This window comes from Tyto alba, unplaced genomic scaffold (assembly GCF_018691265.1).
Source record: "Tyto alba isolate M040663 unplaced genomic scaffold, T.alba_DEE_v4.0 Super-Scaffold_33, whole genome shotgun sequence".
Classification (NCBI taxonomy): Eukaryota; Metazoa; Chordata; class Aves; order Strigiformes; family Tytonidae; genus Tyto; species Tyto alba.
Window position 1 is genome coordinate 1,653,907 of NW_024881308.1, and position 21,751 is coordinate 1,675,657.

At 43.5% G+C, this 21,751-nt stretch overlaps 2 protein-coding genes across 2 annotated transcripts in view; both read left to right on the forward strand.

Moving 5' to 3' along the window:
* The window catches only part of LOC104358645 (ubiquinol-cytochrome-c reductase complex assembly factor 1), a 49,917-nt gene extending 44,770 nt beyond the window's left edge, over positions 1 to 5,147 (forward strand). Inside the window, exons 9-10 of the mRNA XM_042801122.1 lie at positions 1,051 to 1,164; positions 3,944 to 5,147. Of these exons, the coding sequence (XP_042657056.1) occupies positions 1,051 to 1,164; positions 3,944 to 4,078 (249 nt within the window). The 3' untranslated portion in view covers positions 4,079 to 5,147. The remainder of the gene's footprint in view (positions 1 to 1,050; positions 1,165 to 3,943) is intronic.
* Positions 5,148 to 12,299: 7,152 nt separating this feature from the next.
* Positions 12,300 to 21,751, forward strand: part of FAM83C (family with sequence similarity 83 member C) — a 29,276-nt gene continuing 19,824 nt past the window's right edge. Inside the window, exons 1-2 of the mRNA XM_032993003.2 lie at positions 12,300 to 13,709; positions 20,953 to 21,120. Coding sequence (XP_032848894.2) covers positions 13,155 to 13,709; positions 20,953 to 21,120 — 723 coding nt within the window. The 5' untranslated portion in view covers positions 12,300 to 13,154. The remainder of the gene's footprint in view (positions 13,710 to 20,952; positions 21,121 to 21,751) is intronic.

Sequence of the window (21,751 nt, forward strand, 5' to 3'; positions counted from 1 at the left end):
GGTATTTATAGAAAGTATCTACTAATATGAGGACGCAAAAGCACCACTGTGCACAAGCGTCTACAGGACTTTCAAGAAGAAAATACAATTACATCATCTCTTTTAGTAGCTATTTTTTTTCTCCAGTGGGCATTGCTCTTCAGACGCTCTTCTTATTCACACAGTGATACTATTTTTTGCACGGTGATTTGCAATAGAGTTGCGAACCGTGTTACGCATGGAAGTCTTTAGTTTTAAGTATGGCCAAGATATGTCTGCCTGTGTTTGTCTTTTTTGGTTTTTCTTTTCTCTTTTTGTTGACTGTCTTTTTGGAAACAAAGTATCTAGTTAAATTAAAGACAAATGTTGACCTTTTTTCTTTTTAACTGGATATTTTAAAGTCCTCTCTTGCGGTTGGCAAATGTGTCATCAGAAGACAGGAGTTATGAGACTATAGTGATAACGCCACATAATCTGAAAAGACAGTAAAAGTTGGAGAGAATTTAAACAAAAAGTGCTTATGGATGTGATTCTTGTATAAGCCAAATTTAATATTACATTTAACTGGAAATATCTAGATAGTTCTTGAGGAGTTATCTCTCATTTAGAATGAAAAATAGAAAAGCAAAGCAAAACAGCAAAGTCCTGACTACGTTTCTGCAACATTGTATTAAATATCCTTTAATTTTTCTTTTCCAAGTGTCATGGGCTTCACGCTGTTCTGTGAGGTGGTGCTGTCTTCTCTGTAAGGCCAAAATTTTTATGGTAAAGATTTCATAACATAGAAATATAATTATCGGCTCCTACATTAGGAATACCCTGACCCAGTTTTTTTCCAAATTAACTTGCCAGAATATTCGTTACAGGCTGCTCTGTAAATTAATTTAAGGCCAGGGTTGTTTTTCCATTCTGGGAAAGAGTGATGATGATGCGTTTTCATATGTACTGTTCATAGCAGCTGTGGGCTTTGAGACAACTATTGTTGTTAGCTGCCAGGTAGAGTAATGTGGTTGTCATGTATTCAGACTCTCTTCATGTTCAGTTTTTAATTCCCTTTTGTACTTCCTTTAGGGAATCTTGTCTGATGATCGTGTTCTGGCAGCAGCTCTTTGGAGAAACCTTTTTAACAGGAACTGCGAGGACCCTCGGCATCTGGAGTTACTTGTAGAATATGTGCGCAAACAGGTACCCTACAGCTCATAGTGTGAATTTTCTTAGTTCTCTTGCTTGGAATATTAAATATTTATTTTTACTGCTGGCATACTATGTAGCTCAGTTCTACCTCATAAATATAACTGATATTTACATTCAGTGATTATTTTTAAGGTGAAAAAGATAAGAATATAAAAACTGTCTGATATTTGTTGCAGTTAGATGAAAAATGGCTGCAAAGAAATTCATGGACTATTGAAAGCAACCCTGCTCATCTTTTTCTGAGCCTGTGCTGTGGGAGGGGCTTGACAAAATGTGTCAGAAATGGGCTGCACCTTGTTGTAGAATTATAATTGATGTTGCAGAGTTAGGATCCTCTTCATAATGATGTAGCACACAGAGCTTGAAAGTCTCCTGGTGATCTTTGTGGAGAAGTAGTAGAAGGTATTGCTTTCCAGAATTATTTATGTTTATTTCAGTTATTACCTGGAGGAAACAATACTAAGTAGTGTTTGTGCTCTCAACCCTTGGGAAGTTTGTGAACCAGGTTTCTAGGAAATGTTGGTTGGGTATAGTCCAGGTGGGTACCAAAGACAGAAAAGGGTGAGAGGAATTCTGGAGCAAGACTCTAAGTTGTTGGACAGGGAAATTAAGTCCAGAACCTTGTCAACAGCACCCTCTATAATGTTTCTAATACTGTATTCAGGACCAGATAGAGATTTGGAGAGACAGTTTTTCAGTGTGTGTCTGAAAAAATAGTATGGGAAGTAAAGGGCTGAACTTTGTAAGGGACTGAGGATGCTTTTGGAATGTTAGAGGGCTTCTCAGGAGGGACAGACTTAATTTAGTGCTTAAGGTTGCTGATACTTAACATAAGTGAAGCTGTAGGAAAGTTTAAAACTGAAGATTGGCAGGGAGCAAACACATACAAAAAGTATGTAATTTGGGACAATTTGCTGTCAAGTGGAGAATTTGTTGTACTCCTGTATATTCAAGCAAAGGATAAGACAGAAGCTATCAGCAGTTAAATAGGAAACATTGATAACGCAGAGAAATGTGGCACATTGGGGAAGAATCATCACAGCTTCTGTGAAGACAGGTCATTCCTTTTGAAAACTCTAAAGTGGTGCACTTGAGAAAAACAGTCCCAGCTTTCCATATATATTGAAGAGCTCTGTTACTGCATGGGAATAAGTCCATGAGATTTATTTACATATATATATATATATATATACACACATGCACACAGAATATCAATATATATATAAAATTGTATTATCAGAATGTCAGCTCAGCACTCTATAGTGTTTAAAAAAAGTAAAACAAATGCTTAGAAATACTAAGGAACGAGTAGACAATAAAATAGCATTGTCATGCCACTTTCAAAATCCATAGTACCCTTGTGATCTTGAATAGTGTGTGTGATTTGTGTTCTTACCATCAAAAAAGATAAAAACTGAACTGAAGAAGGCTCAGAGGGGAGCGATAAGGATGACATGAAACAGCTCCTTTATTAGCAGTGAGTAGGATCCCCTGTCTGAAAAACAGCTGAGAAAGACTATCAGACAGCTCTGGGAAATCTTGAAGGCATATGAAAGGTGAGCAAAAAAAGGCTGTTCACTGATACACGAACATGGGGATGTAACATTGCCACAGGTTGTTTGGGACGCTACAATTACATGTGGGTTCCAAAGCCACTGGCAAGGTTTATGGAAGAGAAGTCTGTCCAGGGCTATTAAATCCACAACAGCCACTTTGGGCTCAAAATCCCTGAACTAACAGATTTTGAGAGGGAAGGAAAATAAACAGGGAAAATAACATTGTATGCACGTGTTGTACATAACTCCTTCTGGGGAATCTGCTGTTGATGACTGTCAGAAACAGGATATCATGCTTAGGTGGCTCTTTGGTCTGACCCTCTGTGGTCATTGGTGTATTCCTTTCCTCTGTTGAAAAATTCCTTGTCAAATTATCATTTGTTTCCAGTAAGCATTGTGTACAGGTCTTTCCCACAATTTCTTGTTGATCTTGTAATTTAACAGTGGCTATTAGTGGATGCCAGAGAAGAATATAGTAACAGGGCAAGCATGTGTACTATTTCCCTTGTCAAGGCTTCTAGCAATGTACATTCACAGACTTCCTGAGCCAGAATTGGTGGTTTTGTCTCAAGACCCTTGATGGACTTTTTTTTTTTTCCACCTTTTTCCCCTCTGCCCACAGTGTCCTGTTGTAACCCTATGTTGTGTGATAAGAGGGTTTTTTATTTTGTTTACATTGCACCTTAAAATTTCATTTGATCCCAAGTATTTCTTGTACTGTGAGAATGAGTGTTCATTCCATGTTCACCTCCTCCAGCTTACGTGCTTTTATATAATATATCTCAGGTTTTCCCTGATGGTCAGGCTTTTTTCCTATAGTGAAAAGCCTTCGTCTACGTGAAACCACTTTTATGAGAGCACTCCCTGTAGATGATGGTACTAGCAGTGTGTTACCTGAATTAACTGCTGGGAAGATATAAATATGTTAGCTTTGAGTGGCTCTTCTTTGTCCTGTTGCCAAACTCTCAGAGGAGGCATTAGCTAGGGTGGTAGTAGAAGACCTTATGCAGTGTATATGCAGATACTTATCTCCTACCCTTTCCATAACGTTTAAGCAGTCCTCAATTATCTTTTTAGGTCTACCTCACACAAATGGCAAAATATGCTAAAATCTCCCTGTTCTGCTTGCTTTCTGGAAAGCAACATGTTTGTATAACTCTTGAGGAACTTGAATGGGTGATGGGACACCTTGCACTAACATCCTGTCCTTGCAGGTGCAGCACCTGGACGCGCTGAGTGGGGAGGACCTACTGCTGACGGGTGAGGTGAGCTGGCGGCCGCTCGTGGAGAGCAACGCCCGCAGCATCCTCAAGCCCCTTTCCCCTGTTTACAATGATGAAGGACTCTGAGAGCACCAATGCCTGCCATTTCTATCAGTTTGTCAGGTCAGCTTGGGGAGCAAGCCTGAAATTGAACTGGGCTGAGGCTGTGGGGTCAGGAAGGAAACTGCTATTGAAAAGAAAATACTTAATTAGATATATTATCTGTGGTGCCTCAGTAGCAAATTGGACAGCCATACCTGAATATTCACCCGCAAATAAATGCTAGTTGGTTTGAGAACCTCTCCTTTTTATGGCACTGAGTGGTCCTTGCTGACAAATTGAAAGACCTGCCTTCTGTCTTTAGGAAACCAGATATTTTACCATGACTTAGACTTATCTCAAGAAGACACTTCTGTCATTTGCCTTGTTTGGAGAGCTGCTACACAGAGATGCAATGGTGTTCCTCTACTCACTGAATGGTTGTGAATGCAAATCTGAGCTTTGCATATTAGATGTTAATGTATTTTAAAAACCTGATACCAAGATGGAATGGTCCATTTCTGCTTTAATGGAGTTAAGAATCGCTTTAACAGATTCTGAAGGGTTTTCTATGAAAATCCTTTTTATGAACTCTGTGCTCTGTTGCACAAGGATAGGAGGATGCAAAGAATAACGTATGATCCCCAGTAATCCTCTATGACTATAGCCATCTTAATGAGAATAAACTCCAAAACATGTCTGGGCTGTCACTAAAAGCTGCCTCAGAGTACTTGGTATTTCAGTCTGCCTTGTGGATATTTCCATATTCTTTTTAGAGTTGTGGTCTAAGAATTTCTTTATGAAAAGAACATCTCTGTTTCTATCCATGGCTCTTAATGGGACAGGACTATGCTATCCTTCAGCCCCAAAGCAGTGGTCCAGGGATTTTTAACAGGACCTGTCAACCCCACTGAAAACTTTATATGGCTGTGCAGGCAAATTGCACCAACATAGTAATTACAGGAGCAAGAGCTCTGCTGATTAAATAAGCAGAGGCTGAGTTGTACTGCATAGGTGGATGGGTTCACCAGGCTATTTCCAGGTCAGTGATAAAAACAGTTTTCATTTTTCTCCTGTCTAAAATCCTAGTCAACAATAAATGTCAGTCTGGGTAAAATTGATGTGTATGTGTTTTCTGTGCAATGCATGCCTTTGATAAGAAGCAGCTCTAATATCAGGACTTATTCCTAATAAAACTATTAAACAAAATTCAAAGGTGACAACCCTTAATTTGTGAAATTAACCCTTAATTTGTGAATCCTTAATCTGGTGAAAATGTGACTGTGCCTGGATATGACAATTCTTCCTTCTGAAGTTGCTTTCTTCATATGGTGTGTTTTGGGGAATATTTGACATCCTTTCTCTGTGTAAAGAGCACTGGGATGCAGAATATAGGCTCCCAAACACTGGCTTGCATTTTTTTTTTTTTTAAATCTTCTCGTAGGGAGCCTTCTGTGTATAAAAAAAGGCATTTTGTTATTTTTTTTTCCAAGGCGAACTTCCTCAGTTTAACTTGTTATAAAATGAGTCATGTAAAGAAACCCTCTATGTGTGAGGTGTATCCCTTCTCTGTGAAAACATTACAGACCAAACAACTTGCTTGCAGTTTATTTAAGATGCTTTTGTTGAAAGCTGAGCTAAGCAGAGAAACCTCTTATGTGTGAAGTATTATACAGTGTGTGTGAGATAATAACACCTTGTAATTCATTACAGCTGGGTTGTATTTACATAAAAGAAGGCTGAGCTGTGTAGGAATTTGCTGATTAATTTATTTTTAATGAGAGTGAAGTATACCAAGTACCAAAATAAACTTCACTTTGTGTATCTTACTGCTCCTGAAATAGGTGGAAAAATTAATGGTAGATATTTTGGCTCAAAGCTACATACATTAATTCATATACAAAACAGTCATTTAAACTTTAACCCCTTTCCTGCTATGTAATTTAAACCTGGATTCATGTTATCCATGCCATGGGAACACAGGACTGGGAGTATACCACCATCCAGCCTGGTGCTACAACACAGGTCAGAGATCATGTGGTGTCTGTGGTGATGATGCTGGGAAGCCAGCAAGCTAGTAGAATTCATGGGACCACTAGTCTGGAGGTGACAATGCCTTTTGTACTCTGAATATGGGGCAGCCATGTGGTCAAAGCTGAACTCTTTCCTATGTTTATGGGCAGGAGGCTCCAGAAATCATGCTGCCAGATTGTGGTCATTGGCATCTGCTTTTGCACTTTTTATTAATATGAGAATAAAGACCTATAATCATGGCTCTCTGCTTGTTCCATAAAATGCCTTCAACCACCCTGCTGTTACAGAGCTGAGCCAGCAGTCAGGGTGTGTTTTGGACAGAAGTGTGTGGGGCCTGTTAAGAGAAGAAGGCAGAAACTTTCTATGAATTAAAAGGGTAATCTGTTAGAGAGGAAAAATACACTGGAGGCTACATAGGCCAAGAGAAGACATTGCTTCCCAGCCATTAGTTACTTGGAGACAGGATTGGATGTAGAATATGACCCCTCTTGAGAGGTGCATTCCAATAAGTTAGAAATGTGCCATTGCCAGTATCTTATATAAAGACATCTTTACATCCAGTATTTGGAGTCTTTGAGAGAGAACACATTTCCAGTAGCAAAATCTGCACCTTGCAGGCATTACAGCAGCAATGAGTAGCAGTGAAAAGTTTTTCTGATGTACAGTACTGCTTCAAGTGCAGGAAAATGCAGGGGGTTTTAACCAAACATTCTAAAGCCTATCTTTGTCCATTTTCGAGGTTTTGCAGGGGGAATGATTGAAGGTATTTTGCTTATGGACAGTTCTTTGTTTTATGCTGCTGGGTTTTTTGAAAGTGGTCTCAGAGCATGGGCTTGGGGACACGGAACTGTATTTTAAGTGAATATATGTATGTGCATTTCTTCTGGAAGGAGCCATGTTGAGCACTTTATCATCAAATCTGATCTCCTAACTCATATACGGAATTTGGACATCGCTTATTATTCCAAAGGACTTGTCCCCCCAACTTTCCCATGTGTCTTAAAATCAAGAGACATGAGCTGCTAGGAAACACTCATTATTTCAGTTAGATCTTGGCTTTCTGTTTCTGTGGGCACAAAAGAAGGTCAACACTCAATGTCTTCCCTTCCTTCTCTGCTGTTTTGCACCAGTGGGAGAGTAGGTGCATGTTTTGCTCACAGGGTCAAACTTGGGAAGTCTCTTGTTTCAGACTGATATTCTGAGACATTTTGAAGCAGAGGAGGAGTCATCCGATATACTTTGATGCCTACTCTATTTTAGGGGATTAAATGTTTTTCTATGCCATCCTAGCTTCTGTGTTCACAATGCCTTTTGGTATTTATCTCTAACAGTTTTCTCCTGTTCCTTCAAACAGTAACGTCCTAGGAGCACAGGCATCCTTGATGATCTCCACATTTCCTGTACTGTCCAGGTGCCTAAGCCCTGTTAAAGTGCAGTTACCACTTCCCAGATTTCTGACTCTTCACCTTCCACAAAGTGAAGTTTTTAGTAATGCTTCTGCCACACCAAGCCCTCGGGTCAGAATTGCTGCTCCTGACACAGCAGTTGGACTTAACCGCTGATGTGTCTCACTTACCCTGCCTTTGGCTTGGCGAGTAAGGTAAGCAGAAGCTGGAGACTGAGTAAGAGCAAATTTTCTCCACCAGGGCTTTAAATTAGATTAATGTAGAGTAGATGAAGAATAGCAAAGCCTTGGGAGGGTAAACATCAGCTGGGAGGCGATGGTGACTGCTTCTGCAGACATCGTCCCTGGGATGTATGCCACTGCATGCCATCACTGCATTGAGGAGCAGTGGGAGCCATACCATACCCTGTGACCCATTCCTATTTTTTCATGCTCTCCTAATTCCAAAACCCTGCAAAGGAGGTATTCATTCAGAAATTCAATTCAACATAGACCTGATGCAGTCTACTTTTAAAATTTCTGTGGGACCAGTTTAATCCTGAGCATGTAGCAAAGGTTGTCTGCATCCCAAAAATGTGCTGGAGTACTGCTTGAAAAGTGTTTGAGTGAAGTTTGCTGATCCCCTCTACAGGTATGCTGAACAGTTCATTGCCCGTCTTGAGCTCCAAAACAGGACTGTGTGTGCTTTCTTCCAGGAAGATTAAAATACCAGTGTTGGGAGTTGTCAATGTTTATGTTAATACCTAGAAATTACTGAGTGTCTTTCTAACTCTTGCTAATAGAGTTATGCCATGAATACAGCAGTCATCTGTTGTGACGTTCTCCAGCTTCTCAGGCCCCAGTGCAGATGTTTGGTTATGGTCTTAGCCTTGTACATGCGGTTTGTTTGGATGATGCTGGTGGCAGCTATTTTCTTGGTAGATGCCCCCCTTCATAGACTCCTGCCCTCCTCATCTGCATTTTCACATTTGCTGCACTTGTCTGATCTCTGTTGTCTTCCTGTATAATAAATGCTAGTCAAGACTTTTTTTCTCTTTCCTTTACAAGAGACTGCTGATAAATCTGTGCCCCATTCTTTCTGCTGAACAGTGCTGCATCTGGTTTGCCTGCGCCTTTGGTGTCCTAAGGCCAGATTAAGGCCTCTTCCAGCAGTCTGGGTGATGGTACTTCTACCACTCTGCTTCATGCCGTAGGGAGCAATATCTCCATCTTTTGGACATACTGTGTCTGCACAGCCTGGCCCTCAGCGCTGTCTGTATTTTCCTGAAGGTCTGAGAAGTCAAAGAGAGGGCAGAAACTTGCACAGGAGCCTGGGAAAGTTGGCAAGGATGTGGGAAAGACCCCAAGGCTCAACATGAATGAGTGGTAGGCTCTGCTGCTTAAGCAATTGTGCTGTGCTTGTGAAATACCCACCTCTCTTCTCTGCCTGCAGAGGGAGTATCACCCACTGGTGCTGGGGGCTGCCTGGCCTCCTGCACTGTGGTGGGGCAGTTGCATCTTGATAGTCTCATGATCTTTCCCAGACTCTGGTGAGGTTTTTTTTACTGCTGCCCCTTCTCCATGTGTTTAGGGCTGTCCTGTGCATCCTACATGTGTTCTTCCTGAAGCTGCTGAACATGTTGAGGGAGTACTTGTTTTGCTTACAGTCATTCAACCTGCTTAACAGCTTGCTCTGCTCATTTGTGGGACAGATGTGTGGGCCTCGTCCTTCCACTGGGAGTGCAGAGCAGGAGCTCACATGAGCAGGATTCCACCTTCTGCTGTTACGTTTCAGCAGCTGCTCCAGATGTGATGTGCTGGGAGCAGCCAGGGAGTTCAGGTCAAGTGGTGAAGGAGGGACCTGGGGCAGACTAGTGTAAACAATTTCCTGCACACAAGTGCAGGAACCAGAAATGTCTACTGTCCTGTTCTTACTGCCTTGTGCAGGTATGTTCATGTAGGAGGACCCTGCAACACGTTGCTTAGACTGGATCTTGTTGGTGTTGCTGGGTTACTGCAGCTATCCCAGGGGGTGAGACCTTGTTTGTGCTTATTTAGGAAGCAAGGAGCCTTGCACATGCGAAGCCTTCATTAACAATTATGTCACTGACTAAAAGAGTGAGCTGGGCTCGTTCATTCCTCATCCCACCTGCCAGCCTCCTGGGCTGCTCCACATCCTGTCAAAGCCAGGCATCTTATGAGGATTTGCTCATTGTCCCACATCCTTCCCTTCATACCCTCTTCCTGCTCGTAACTAAACCCATAAGCTAAACTAAATGTTACAATGCCCAATTCTATTTTTGTGTATTTCCCTTGGAAGGAAAGAAGGGAAGAGGTGTCTGAAAGTGCTTTCTCACATGTTCAGTACAGGGCAGCAGCTTAGGGAAGAGACACGCTGTGGTCCTTCTCATAACAGCTGTGAATTGGCACCCTGAGCAGCTCGGGGCTGGACCTTGAAGGGCCACCAGAGCGAATCCATGGCCACACGTCGGCTTCCCAACATGGCACGCGGGTAGTGGGGACCTCAGAGCGGCAACTGGAAAGAACCTCGATGGTGGACACACCACTGAACAGGGAGCCAGCAGAGGGGGTAGGGCTGTCTGCCTTCCCTGCCATCACTAGTGGTTAGATCATGTGGCCTGTAGCTGGCAAGTGCTGTCCAGTGCCCTCCTTCAGCTGGGTGCAAAGCTGTCTCTCCCCTGATTTGGAAGAGTCTTAACATATGAATGAAAAAAGTGAAACAAGGCATTTGCACGCTGCCGCTGTGTTTAGAAGAATGATTCTGTAATGCCACAGTCAGGAACCTCAGACAAGCAACTGGGAGCCTTGACTTTGCACTGGTCTGTTTGTGAGCTCAGTGCTGACACAGCTCTCAGTGCAGTAACTAAAATTGGGACTTATCTAGCTGTGCTTGTTGTTTACAGCTGGCTAGTGAGTTCTGCACAGTGGAACACTGTTACTCAGATGCCTTGCAGAAATGCCCGTAGATAAGTGTGTTTGAGCACCATGATGTTTTGTGGTGAAAGATGTGGATTTCAGTCTGAAGTAGAAGGGGAAAAAAGCCAATCTGGCTTCTTGTATGCCCAGGTGAATGCTCTCCAAAAACTGTACTATCATGAAAGAAGTTGGAAGTCTCCCTCCTGTTTTTTGCTTGAAGAGGAAGCAGCAGATATACTTTGTGGAAAGCCCAGGCAAGGTTTGTGTTCGGTGAGCTCCAAGAACATCTGTAATGGGACACAAGAATGAAGTATTGCCTAATGCTTGGATCCTGACTGAGCTCAAGTATCGGCCAGAGTATAGCTGCCTAGGGACATTGACTTGGAAGTCAGACTTGGTGTGTGTGTTTAGCCAGAGGGAGTCTTCCCCTTGCCTTTCTCTGTTGATTACAGAAGTTGTATAGACAACACTTCCAGATAAGATCCTTGGTTTTAGCTGGCAAAAATTGGCTGATGTGATTCCTGCATCCTGTGTTGGCCAGTCTGTGGAGTGCCAATTATAGACATTTATCTCTTTGCCAGACAGATGTCTGTATGGTAAACCTTTGTCACTGACTTTGGCAGCCCAAGGTCTCCTACTCAGTGGAGAGAGATAAGCCCTTTCATGGCACATTTCACCTGACCTGTTTCAGATGTCTGCTGCAGGCTGAGGTAACCGACTCACTAGGAATCTGCATCTCCACCAACACTGAGGAAGCCCAGCCTGACAAGCTCAGCTGGAGATGTTTACATCGTATGTGCTTTCATGTGCTGCTGTCCATGAGAAATTACTGGAAGGAGTGTAGATCATTACCAGATACCAGCCAGAGACACTGGAAATCCCTTTACAGAATCGGCAGCAGTTGTTTATCTGGCAGAAAACACACATTTGATGACTCTTTAAAAATTCATGCTCTTCTCATTTCTTTAGGAAGGCAAAAGGTAAGGTGATGGTACCCTCCTTTTATGTTATTACCAAGGTGACCTTATCACCCTGGCAAAGCAGCTCCAGAAAAAGGCCCATCATGTTATAGCCCCTTTCCTTTGGTTTTTCCCCAAACTGTCTTACATAGTGTTTAGCTGTTCACCTCACATTTTAAGTTAATGTTATTCTTCAAGCTGTTCTAACACTTATTTACACCTGTAACACTTCTATGCCAGCAGCTGTATTATAATTCTGTCCCATATCTATTGTCCATGGCTGCTAACTCTACACCTGCTTGCTGCATTTCAGCACAGCTCTGGCAGGCAACTTAAATTTTCTGATTAAATGTACCTTTGCTTCTGTTCTTGCAGTTTGCACAGTCCCAGTAAGAGTTCATTCAGACTTCAGGGATCTAAAGACTAGACAGATAATCTAAACTAATCATCCCATTCCAGCTGTAGACCATGGAGAGTGATAGTCCCTTGGGGACATGATTCATCTCAGCTGATTTAGGACTTAGTGTCTGAGTGTGCTGGTTCACACTTAGGCATGGCTGTCTCTCTCCATTGACTATAGCCCAGTGGTTATTAGAGGGCAAACATTTAGGTTGTAGACAACTTGATCTAGCCTGGATTAATTTAATCTACAAGGTTTTTGTAATTTGCAGATAAAAGGCTAGCTGATTAGATCAACTGTCCAGCCAGTTCTTCATTCTCTGGTTAGTCTCTGTGGAGTTTAATAGCTCCAGGGTAAGTGAGCTGAGTGGGGCGGGGGAGGTCTGCATTGCAGTCTGGGGATTCCTATGTGTCTCCTGTGCCTAATTTTTCATGTACTGCATTGTGTTCTGGGTGGTGCATTCCTAACACAGTGGTTTAAATCGCGTATTAATGTCTGCCCATATTGTTTCTTATAAAATAGATCCATGATGCTTTTGGGAAGCTGGAGCTAACTAATTCCAAAATACACAGCAGGCGGACTGTATCGTCATTCACATAGCACCAGACTCCTGAGTTTGAATGTTCCTTCCTTGGAAGATTTCCAGTGAAATGCTAAAAGACCACATGAACTATTGCTCTTGTAGCCTGTGGTATCTAATGACGTGATCTATGCTAAGATTCGTGCTGTGCTTCATACAAATACTGTGATCCTGTGATGTCAAAAAAGGTGGTGTTTTGGCTTCTCTGCCAGGTGCCAGTCTAGCAGAGCCTGGCTTCCAAGAAATGCTGAGGAGGAGTGTTAGCTATGGTTCAGGGACGAATAAGTTTCTTGGCTGAGTCTGAATACCCACTTGGGATATTTGTATTTCATTATAACTGACACTGAGAAGCATGTTTGATTTGGAACAAATTTCAAGCAGGAACAAGTTTCAGCATCTGCATTTCCACTGTGAGCACAATGAGGGACAAAACAGGTTAGAGCCTGCTTGGCCAAGGGTGGGGACCTCTCAGTTCCCTTGGAACAGATGGAAGAAGGGGAGGGCAGTACATGAATCAGTTAAAAGGAAAGGGAAGGACCAGCTTGAAGAGCTGATCTTCCTCCCCTTGCAAAAGGGATACTCTAAGCACCAAGTATCAGGTGTGTGTCTGAGGAAGCTAAGTGAGGGAGCTGGGGAAAGCCAGCTCCTCCCCCAGAGTGGGAGGCTGTACCTGGTGATTAACTCTAAAGCAGAAGAGTGAAACACATGCTGAGTCCTAAAGGAACCTGTTGGGAGGAGCTCAGGAGTACAAGAGGGCCAGAAAAGACCTGGAATCGCGCAGAGGACTAATCCAGCTGGAGAGGCACTTCTGAGCATCAACATCTCTGGTCATGTTCAATTACCTAGCAGTAGAGGTGAGACCCCAGTGCCACCGTAGCTATGGGGGACAGCAAGGGGTGTCTGGACCACTGAAGAGCCGCCTAGAGCAGCTGAAGAAGCCGTGGTGGAGAGAGCCCACCCCACTGGTGCTTCAGCACAGTGAAACAGCCAGGCTTGCCATAGATGCCTTTCTTGAGCAGGGAGAACGTGGCTACCTGAGTGCCATCACTGAGGAACACGAGCTGCCTTTTCTTTCCGCCCTGGACATGGAATATATGAGCCATCAGAGAAACCAAAGCTTTCCAGATCCAAGTGCAATGAAAGACAAAGAGGCTGACCCTGGCGATGAGGACACTGGAGACAGGTCCTCCCTCAACTCTGAACTAACGTCCGGCACCTACTTTCCACTCATGTCTGATGTGCACCCTCCAGAGCTGGAGCTGGGGTGGCCAGGGATGCCACTCCTCACGGTGTCTGGCCAGACTCAAGCCACTGTGATTTTCCAAAGAAACAAAGCTAACAGCATTAAGGATTTGCTCCGGTCTCTGATCAGCCGGGCACGGACGGTATGTATAGAGCTGTGTCCCTTGAGTGGGGTCTTGTGCCACAGCACCTGAGTCCTGGTGACTTGTCCCACAACTGTACACTACACACTCCAAGCTGTTTCTGCTCTCTAGATGTCTGGCGTGGTATGATTGCTTTTTCTCTAGCAGATCTGTAACTGTTCCTGCTCCTTTCCTTTCCTGTAATTTCTTTCTGCCTGAGACTTCAGGTCGTACAGTCAGTGCCCTTTAAGGCACTCTGCATCTATATTTGTGGGTGCGCAAAGCACAGTATCAAAGCCTGGAGCGAGTGAGTGGTAGGGTGTGCAGCGTTAACGCCTAGCTGTCCTCAGCCAGCCCTTCTGCCCTCTGCCAGGGCAGCCTCACAGCCAGGGCTTTTTTCAACCCCTGGACATCACGTTAAGCAGGACAGGAGGACACCACTGGTGAGTTGCTGTGGGAGGACATAGGAAATGAGTAAACTTACGGGACTGAAAATCCCTGCCTGTGGTTTGAAGTAAGTTAGAATACATCTTCATATCTTCTAGACTTCATGTCTGTGCCTCTGACGATGAGTAAGATCATCCCATTTTGCCGCATCACACAGTTTTTGCTGAGTAGAGATTGCCAACCCTTGGATGCAATAAAAACTGGATGACTGCAATACTTGCCTACCAAGCACAATCCTGGTGTGAATTTATTCACTAAATTTTAATTTTATTAAAGATTTTAAATCTTGTTTCTTTTTACTTTGCCACTACACTGTTTACTAAAGTAGCAGGTTGGACAATTGTATCTCAGACACATTTTCAGCTTTTATTGTCTTTTCCTCTTTATGATTCTTTTCATCTGTTTCATGTTACTTTATTTTTGCTAGTATTTCATTTCAATAGCCTGGTAATATTGAGTAAACTTCTAGTGCAAAGTTCACTTTTAACCAGTCAGCTTCTAGGCAATTTCTCTTATCATTCTAGTAGTTTCTTATTTAAATTCACAGTCACTGCTTAAATTCATTACCGCCTAGTGCAGAAATAGGGAGATAAATAATTGTTAAGCCTGGACTTCAACTCTGTCAAGAGCACGAGCTGTTTCCAGGCAGACTGAGCTAAAGTGTTATCTTCTATCACTATCTGCAGAGTTGAGCAAAGTCATGTTGTCCCCCGCAGATGAAACTGGGGCCACGCAGCATCATGACATAATCAAAGAACTGCATATCATTGAAACTTGGGCATGCTATAAGGTGAGGATCTTTTGTTCAGAAGAAACATACGTGTTTTGCCACGTAAGCTCCTGCTCAGTTGTAAGCAGCCATTGCTTAATGCCTGAACTTCTGCTGCACCTTTGTAGGCAAATATGGGAAGTTTTATCCAGGAAGTAAGTGACAAAAAGCTTTGTTTGTCCTTGCAGACAGCTGATTTATGATGTCTTCAATCATCTGAAAAGTCTTGTGACGCTTACTGCATCCTTTTCAGCAAAGGGGATTCAGACATAGTCATGGCAGAATGCACAAAGTAAATGACTACCAAAACCCATCCCCGTGTCACCTCGCACGTGTCCCGGATCTCTTACAATATTATGATCCTTTGAACCACATAAAAAACATCTTGCTGATTTCTCAGTTCGTAGGAACTTTTTTATTGTTGCCCAGGATTTTTTTTATTGTTGCCCAGTATTTTTTATGGTTGCCTAGGCAGTAGGAGCTTTATTGTACTTTAAGTATATTTTGAGCTTCTTACTTTTTTTGCTTGGCTTGAAAAAGAACTGGCAATCTTCGGCCCTTTATGTTCAAGCTGGGGATTTTCACACAGTGTTTTTGACTGCTGTGTGAAATGTGAGAATGAGTTTTCAACCATCTTATTGGTTTATTATGGGTGTTCTACTGGGTTCTAGATTAACAGCTCTGGCCAGTGCTTCCCATTATTAACTCTATGATTGACGGCAATTCTCATTCGCAACCCCAGTTACGCATCTTTAAGTAGTTACTGAGTCATTTTGCTCATCAAACCATCCAAAAGGATGTTACCTGTATGTCTTTTAATGACAAAAGAGCAACCAGAGGTAAAACCTTCTTTTGCTTGAGGTGCCAGTAGCAACTGTGTGGAGAACCACTTAATTTTTAGCTTTTCAACTGCTGTTTGTGCATTTCAAATATATTTTCCACTAGACTTTAAGCCTTCATCATATTTCCCTCCTCTAGAGTGTTTCTCCTCCTGTGGGCTTACAGCTAACATAGAAGGTGGATACAGTGCTGGTGGGATGTGGGAAAGATGTTGAGATCCCTGAATGCTTTTCCTGGGTCCTGTGGACAGGAAGGCGTGTGTCTTGAAATGTTTGCTGTTTTCTCTTGTACAGTCATACAGAACAACATCAGCTGACATATTTTGCAACAGCATATTTGTACTGACAAATCATCAAAAAGGGCATTTGTTTTATCGGTACCTTTTGCTGGTGCAGTTTGTATTTCTACTTTGCTGTATTTAGCTAGATGTCTTTGAAGATGTATTTTCAGATTTGAGCTTTTCTCTTTGCAGGCATAAGAAGATGCAGTGCAGCCACACCTTAGCCTTCATTTGATAATACTATTAGATTTTTTTTTTTCTTCGGATAAGCTCCAATCTATTTTGAACTGTCCGTGTTTCTTTTGCCCCTTTTGTACAACTCTGACACTGGCCGAGTGTCTGCATTTATGTGTGATTGTTAGAAGGGTCCCTGGTGGTCCCCCAGAGAAGCAATGTATTGCTTCTAAATGGCAACACTACGGTAATGACCAAAACCACACTGCTATTGGCAAATACCAGTAAAACCAGCTGTGCTGGTTAGAAACCAGACAGATGGCAACCCCAGTTCGTGCTGGTAAGTGCTGTAATTCCCGAAGAGATGACTGCAGTAATTGCTGAATTGTGAGTTTCCAGAAGTGGATTTAGAAATGTCATGATTTAACCCTACAATGGTAAGGTGTGAATTTTCTAGAGCCTCTGGGGCAGCTGTGTCTTTGCAGTGTCCTGACTCGGTAAGGCTGTGCCATGGACTTGGAGGCTGTGATCAGCATGGTGAGGAACAGGGATGCTCTGAGCCAGCCCTAGCCTTGCAGCTCTCACCACTGAAACTGAGGGGCTAGAGGCACTGAACACACATTTCTTAGGTTTCTAGGGACAGATTAACTTAAATGCCCAAGGCTTTTAAATGTGAGACAGAAGTTTTTGGGAGTCTGAACTGCAGATATTACTTAGGTCCCTAACTTCCAGTGCTTTATAGAGCTGTTGGAAATTATCTTTGAGGCTTTAGACCTCACTTTTGTGACAATAAATTCTTAGGAGGCTTCAAGGGGAAGACTTTCAGGGTCTTCTCCCAGAACTTCTTGGCTTTGTGGTTGAGCTGATGTTACTATAACAGCCGCCTGCTTCATTTACCAAGAGCATATGGTGATCTGAGTGGCCCTCATGGTTGTCCTGTGGCACCCATGCTTAGAATAAGCTGCCCTGCCATGGGTGCTTGTATCTCCACCATGTGAGGCTGTGGGAGGGCATAACCTCCCTTCTCTCCTCACTGCAAACTGCAGTGCACGTGGGGCTGCCAGCCTTCTTGCCCAACAGTGTCTGTGGGTGCTTGCCAGTAACGCCAGTAGCAACTCTACCCAAATCCTTCCTGTGAAGGGTTCACATGTGAGGAGACAGTGAATAGACCTATAGCCTGTTCCACGTCCTGATGCCAAGTGAAGACCCACTTCGGAAAACATGAGTCTGACTATCACACAGGGCTCCACCCAGCTTGCACAAGCTGGCGTCCTGCTGCCTCGGGTGCTTGCTCCCGCGCTGACGCCAGAGCCCTGCCACGAGGCTGCCAGGAGATGCAGGTCTGCCTCAGCCAACTGCATCCATCCCAGGGCACTGGGTGCCACAGGTGACTCTGCCACATGCTACCATGCACAGCTGTGCTTCTGCCTGCCTAGCCCCATCCCTCTCACAGCGAGCACTGCAGACAAGCAGTGCTGCTTTTAGGCAAGCAACAGCCCTGAACTCTGCCAAAGCCTGTGAGCACTGCTAGAGAACAGCAAGATGGTGTGGACTTTCTGTGTGCACTAGGCACAAGCAGTGCCTCTGAGCATGTGGGGCCTGGCGACAAAGGTGCATTGGTCTCCCTTGAATTCATCATACTGACTTCCCAAGCCAAGTTTAGATTGTCTTCAGGGCCAAACCTGCCTCAGATGTAAACTTGAGATGAGCTGGAGAATCATGAGGCAAGTGTGGCTAAGAGGGACTTGCCTGAAGCCTTACACAAGGTCTGGGCTATAGTTTTTTTTCTTGGTGCTTCATCATTAGAGGATGGGTGGCCCATCAAAGTCATTTGGCTAAATTTCATTTGGTCTTTGGCTGAAGGACAACATGGAAAAACATGGTGAAGCCCTGCTTGTTTGTGTGGGTCTCAGCAGTACCTAATGCCAATAGCCCAGCAGCAACATCAATTTGGGAAGCTGAAGTGCTTCTCACTGCTCTCAGGGGTCTTCCAGGGCTGACGGCTGTCCATGACAGATGGGTGCATTTCAGGAGGGGAGAAGAGTTTGCCAGAGCCTCATAAGGCTTCTGGGAAGACAACACTGATGAGGGCTACAGAAGAGGTGTTCTTCAGAGTCAGGCTCTGAAGCCTGTATCTCCCATGGCCAGGGTGAGAGGGTGGAGTTGTGGTTTTGGCCTGGACAGTAGGAATGATGTTTAGCTCATGATGTTTAGCTTTTGATGACATCTACCTTGTGTCCTACATGGATGCTTAGCATCACAACAGCCTTCAGGAAGGTTCCTTCTCAGCCCTTGCTGTGGTGGGCTGGGCCTGAGGTCTTCTGCAAGATGTTGAGGACCAATGACAGTGTGTAAGGCGTCATCACCGAGATGGCCTATGGAGAAAAATCAGATAGAGCCAAGAAATCTTGTTCATTTGCAAAAGGGATAAATCCCCAAGGAAGCAGGAAGGAACCTTGTGGCATTGCTGCCCTCCTCTGCATGGCTGTGGTGCAGAGGGTCTCTCCATGGTGTGTGCAGGCAGAGTGGGGCTGAGAGGAGTCAGTTTGCCAAGGAAAAGACTGGACAGGAGAGCATGGAGAAGCCAATGGGCCCCTGCTCTCCCCGTGGCAGCTGCCTCCACTTAGCACCTAGGCTGTGAGTATGAACCTGGAAAGAGGCACTTTGTTGATGAAAACTGAGCAGATCAGCTAATGGGCAGTGGACAGTCTGGGGACAGTGTGCCAGTCTGGAGCAGAGATGTGAGCCTGTCCCCACATCCAAGGGCGGGGAGGGGTGATACTTGGAGCTCCTCTACTCTTTTCTTTTTATTCTAGGTCAGATCCGTGAACGTGATTCAGCCAGTTCCTATTTAAAGCTTGAACCACTGCACACGTAAAAGTCAACCTCACTGTTGTCCTCTGCATTTAACTCTTTGTTTGAAGAGGAGCAGCTGAGCAGAAGTGGCAGAGGAAAGCTTACCCTACATGGTCTGCACCATAAAGTAATTTGGACAATGGAGAATTGCATTCATGGCTATGCTCTAACACAGGCAGAGGAGGTATTTGAAAACATGATTCCTACCTCCTCACAGAGTGCATAATGAGCAGCAGAACAAACTCTGTCATTCATCTCATGTGCAAGGTGTATTGCAGGCATGAAAACTGAGTAGCAGGGTGAAGTAGGCCATTGGAGCTTCACTACAAGACTCAGTGCTTTTTGGGTCATCTTTATTTGGACATCATCTACTAGGTGCAGAAACTCAAAATCAGACTTGCGCACACAAACTACAAGTACCAAACAGTTACCTTATTTACTGCTAAGATATGGTAAAGATTGAGACTAAAGTGCTTGGTCAGTAGTTCCATTATTTTTTCAGCTTTTGAAGCGAAGCTGGTCTGTCGGTTAATTCTTCACTGCTTTACCTTTTTCAGTCCCCCAGTATGTTGCCATCTTCCATGAGTTCTCAGTGTTAACTGTTAAGAGTTCGAGGTCTGAGTCACCGTTTTGCACTCTCAAGTGAAGTGCATCAGGCCTGACAAGTCATCCAGCTCAGCAGGTGCTCTCCTGCCTGTTCCTTCCTTCTCCACAATGTCCTCCTGATTCCTGTCACTAATGGTGATGGCCAACAGATGAATCCCAGTAGTCCCTTTTCGGTTCAAATAATGTCCACCTTGATGGCTGCTGGCAGCCTCGCTCTGTGAGGAACAGTGGAACAGCTTCTCCTGTCACATCTTAATCTATTTATGGTTGATTTCCCTTGATCCATTGTTCTGGTTGCAGGTCATACTGTACTCTGAATTTTCTAGTTCTGGGTCGACTTGTAGGAGGTACTTGTCATGACCTACCTTCCATTTTCTGTATTTTCCTTCTAGATTTTGGAGAGTTCACTTAGCCAAGATGGTCTGCTGCCTTCAATCTTATCTCCACGGTGTGATGGGTTGCCATGGCCTTCTTTAATCTCATTCTTTAAAGAACTGGCAGTTTTCTTTAATATTCTTTTCGTTTTTAAAACCCCTCATTGGAAACCTTATCTTGCAAGTCTTCAGTTTATTGAGATAGATTTTCTTGATTTTTTTTTTTTTTAATACTATGGGTGTTATTCCTTCCTACTGTTAGTTTTCATAACTATCACTTGCATCCTGAGCTGCATTAGCAGGAGTGCTGCCAGCAGGGAAAGGGAAGGGATCCTTCCCACGCATGTTATTCTACAATTTTGTGTAGTCACCTGTAGGATGTAATCCTGGAACAAGGACATGTACATACTTGATCAAGATACCTTCTCCCTTACCTGGCAATGTGTCCTTCCTGAAAAAAATTATATTTCTTTATGTTAATATGCTAGCCATTCATGGAGTCACTCATACTAATTGAATAATAATTTTGGTCAGTCTCAGCTCTTTAGTTTGTATGCTATATTTCTTGCATATTTGCTTAAGGCAATACATACTTGTTACATCAATGATATTCAGAGTTTGTGCACATGATCACCCTTTCATCTATTTTTTTTCAGTTAATGACAGATGAGACAGGAGGTAGTTGGATGGGGAATGTCTTCACAGTTATTAAAAGTAGTTTTATCTGCCGTGGCGGGGTAAGAGCTGTTAAATACAAAGGTCCAGAAGCAATCTCCACTCATGTGGCCACAGACACTCAGTAACTCAGAAGGTTTGAATACTTAATTCATAGTTTAAAGCACAATTCACTTGGGCATGAGATTTCAACAGTCTCTTGTTTCCTCCTTGCCTTCACCACCCCTCTTTTCTCTTTGCTAGGTGATAGCAATTGTGATGGATCTGTTTACAGACATGGAAATACTGTGTGACCTTCTGGAGGCCTCAAGCAGACGTCATGTCCCTGTTTACCTGATACTGGATGAAGAGTACTTGAAGCATTTTGTGGAAATGTGCAATAAAATGGCTTTTACTCAGGACAGCTTCCCAGTAAGTTTTCAGTCACACACTGGACATGATAAACAGTCTTGGAATTTGATAAAAAACATGTACCTTTTCTTCTGTTTGCTTTGCCTGATCCCTAGAAGTTACCCCTTCTCCCACTGCCCTAGGCTAAGACACCATGGCTGTTTGGTCTAGGAAATCAAGATCTGCCTGGAAGGAAGCACAGGGGAAGGAGTGGAGAAGATTCCTAGTCCTATATCTTGATGTTTTGTGGTCCTCATTTCAGTTTTATACACAAGTGTAAAGTCAAGGCCAATAAGATGCAGTGCATTACTGAATGCTTTTCTGGGCTGGTGCAGATAGGCAGAGGTAGACTAAAAAACTTAGTTCATGTAGACCTGTATTATCTCCTTTCCTTGTCCCTTCTCAGCCATTGCTCTAGGATATAGAATTGCGAGACTTAAATTGCCTATAGTTCAGATCCCTGAGCTCAGTTTATATTCTGGCCAGAGCTGCTGTAGTGCAGTATCTGGGTGGGGAAGGGAAGCAGTGAGTCCCATCAGATGTCCTGATGGAAAGCCTACCATTTCCTCCTAGCCACGCTGCACTGCCTCAGTGTAAAATCACATGTTAAAAATCTCATGTTAAGATCCGCTTTTTGGTTTTGTGATTCAAT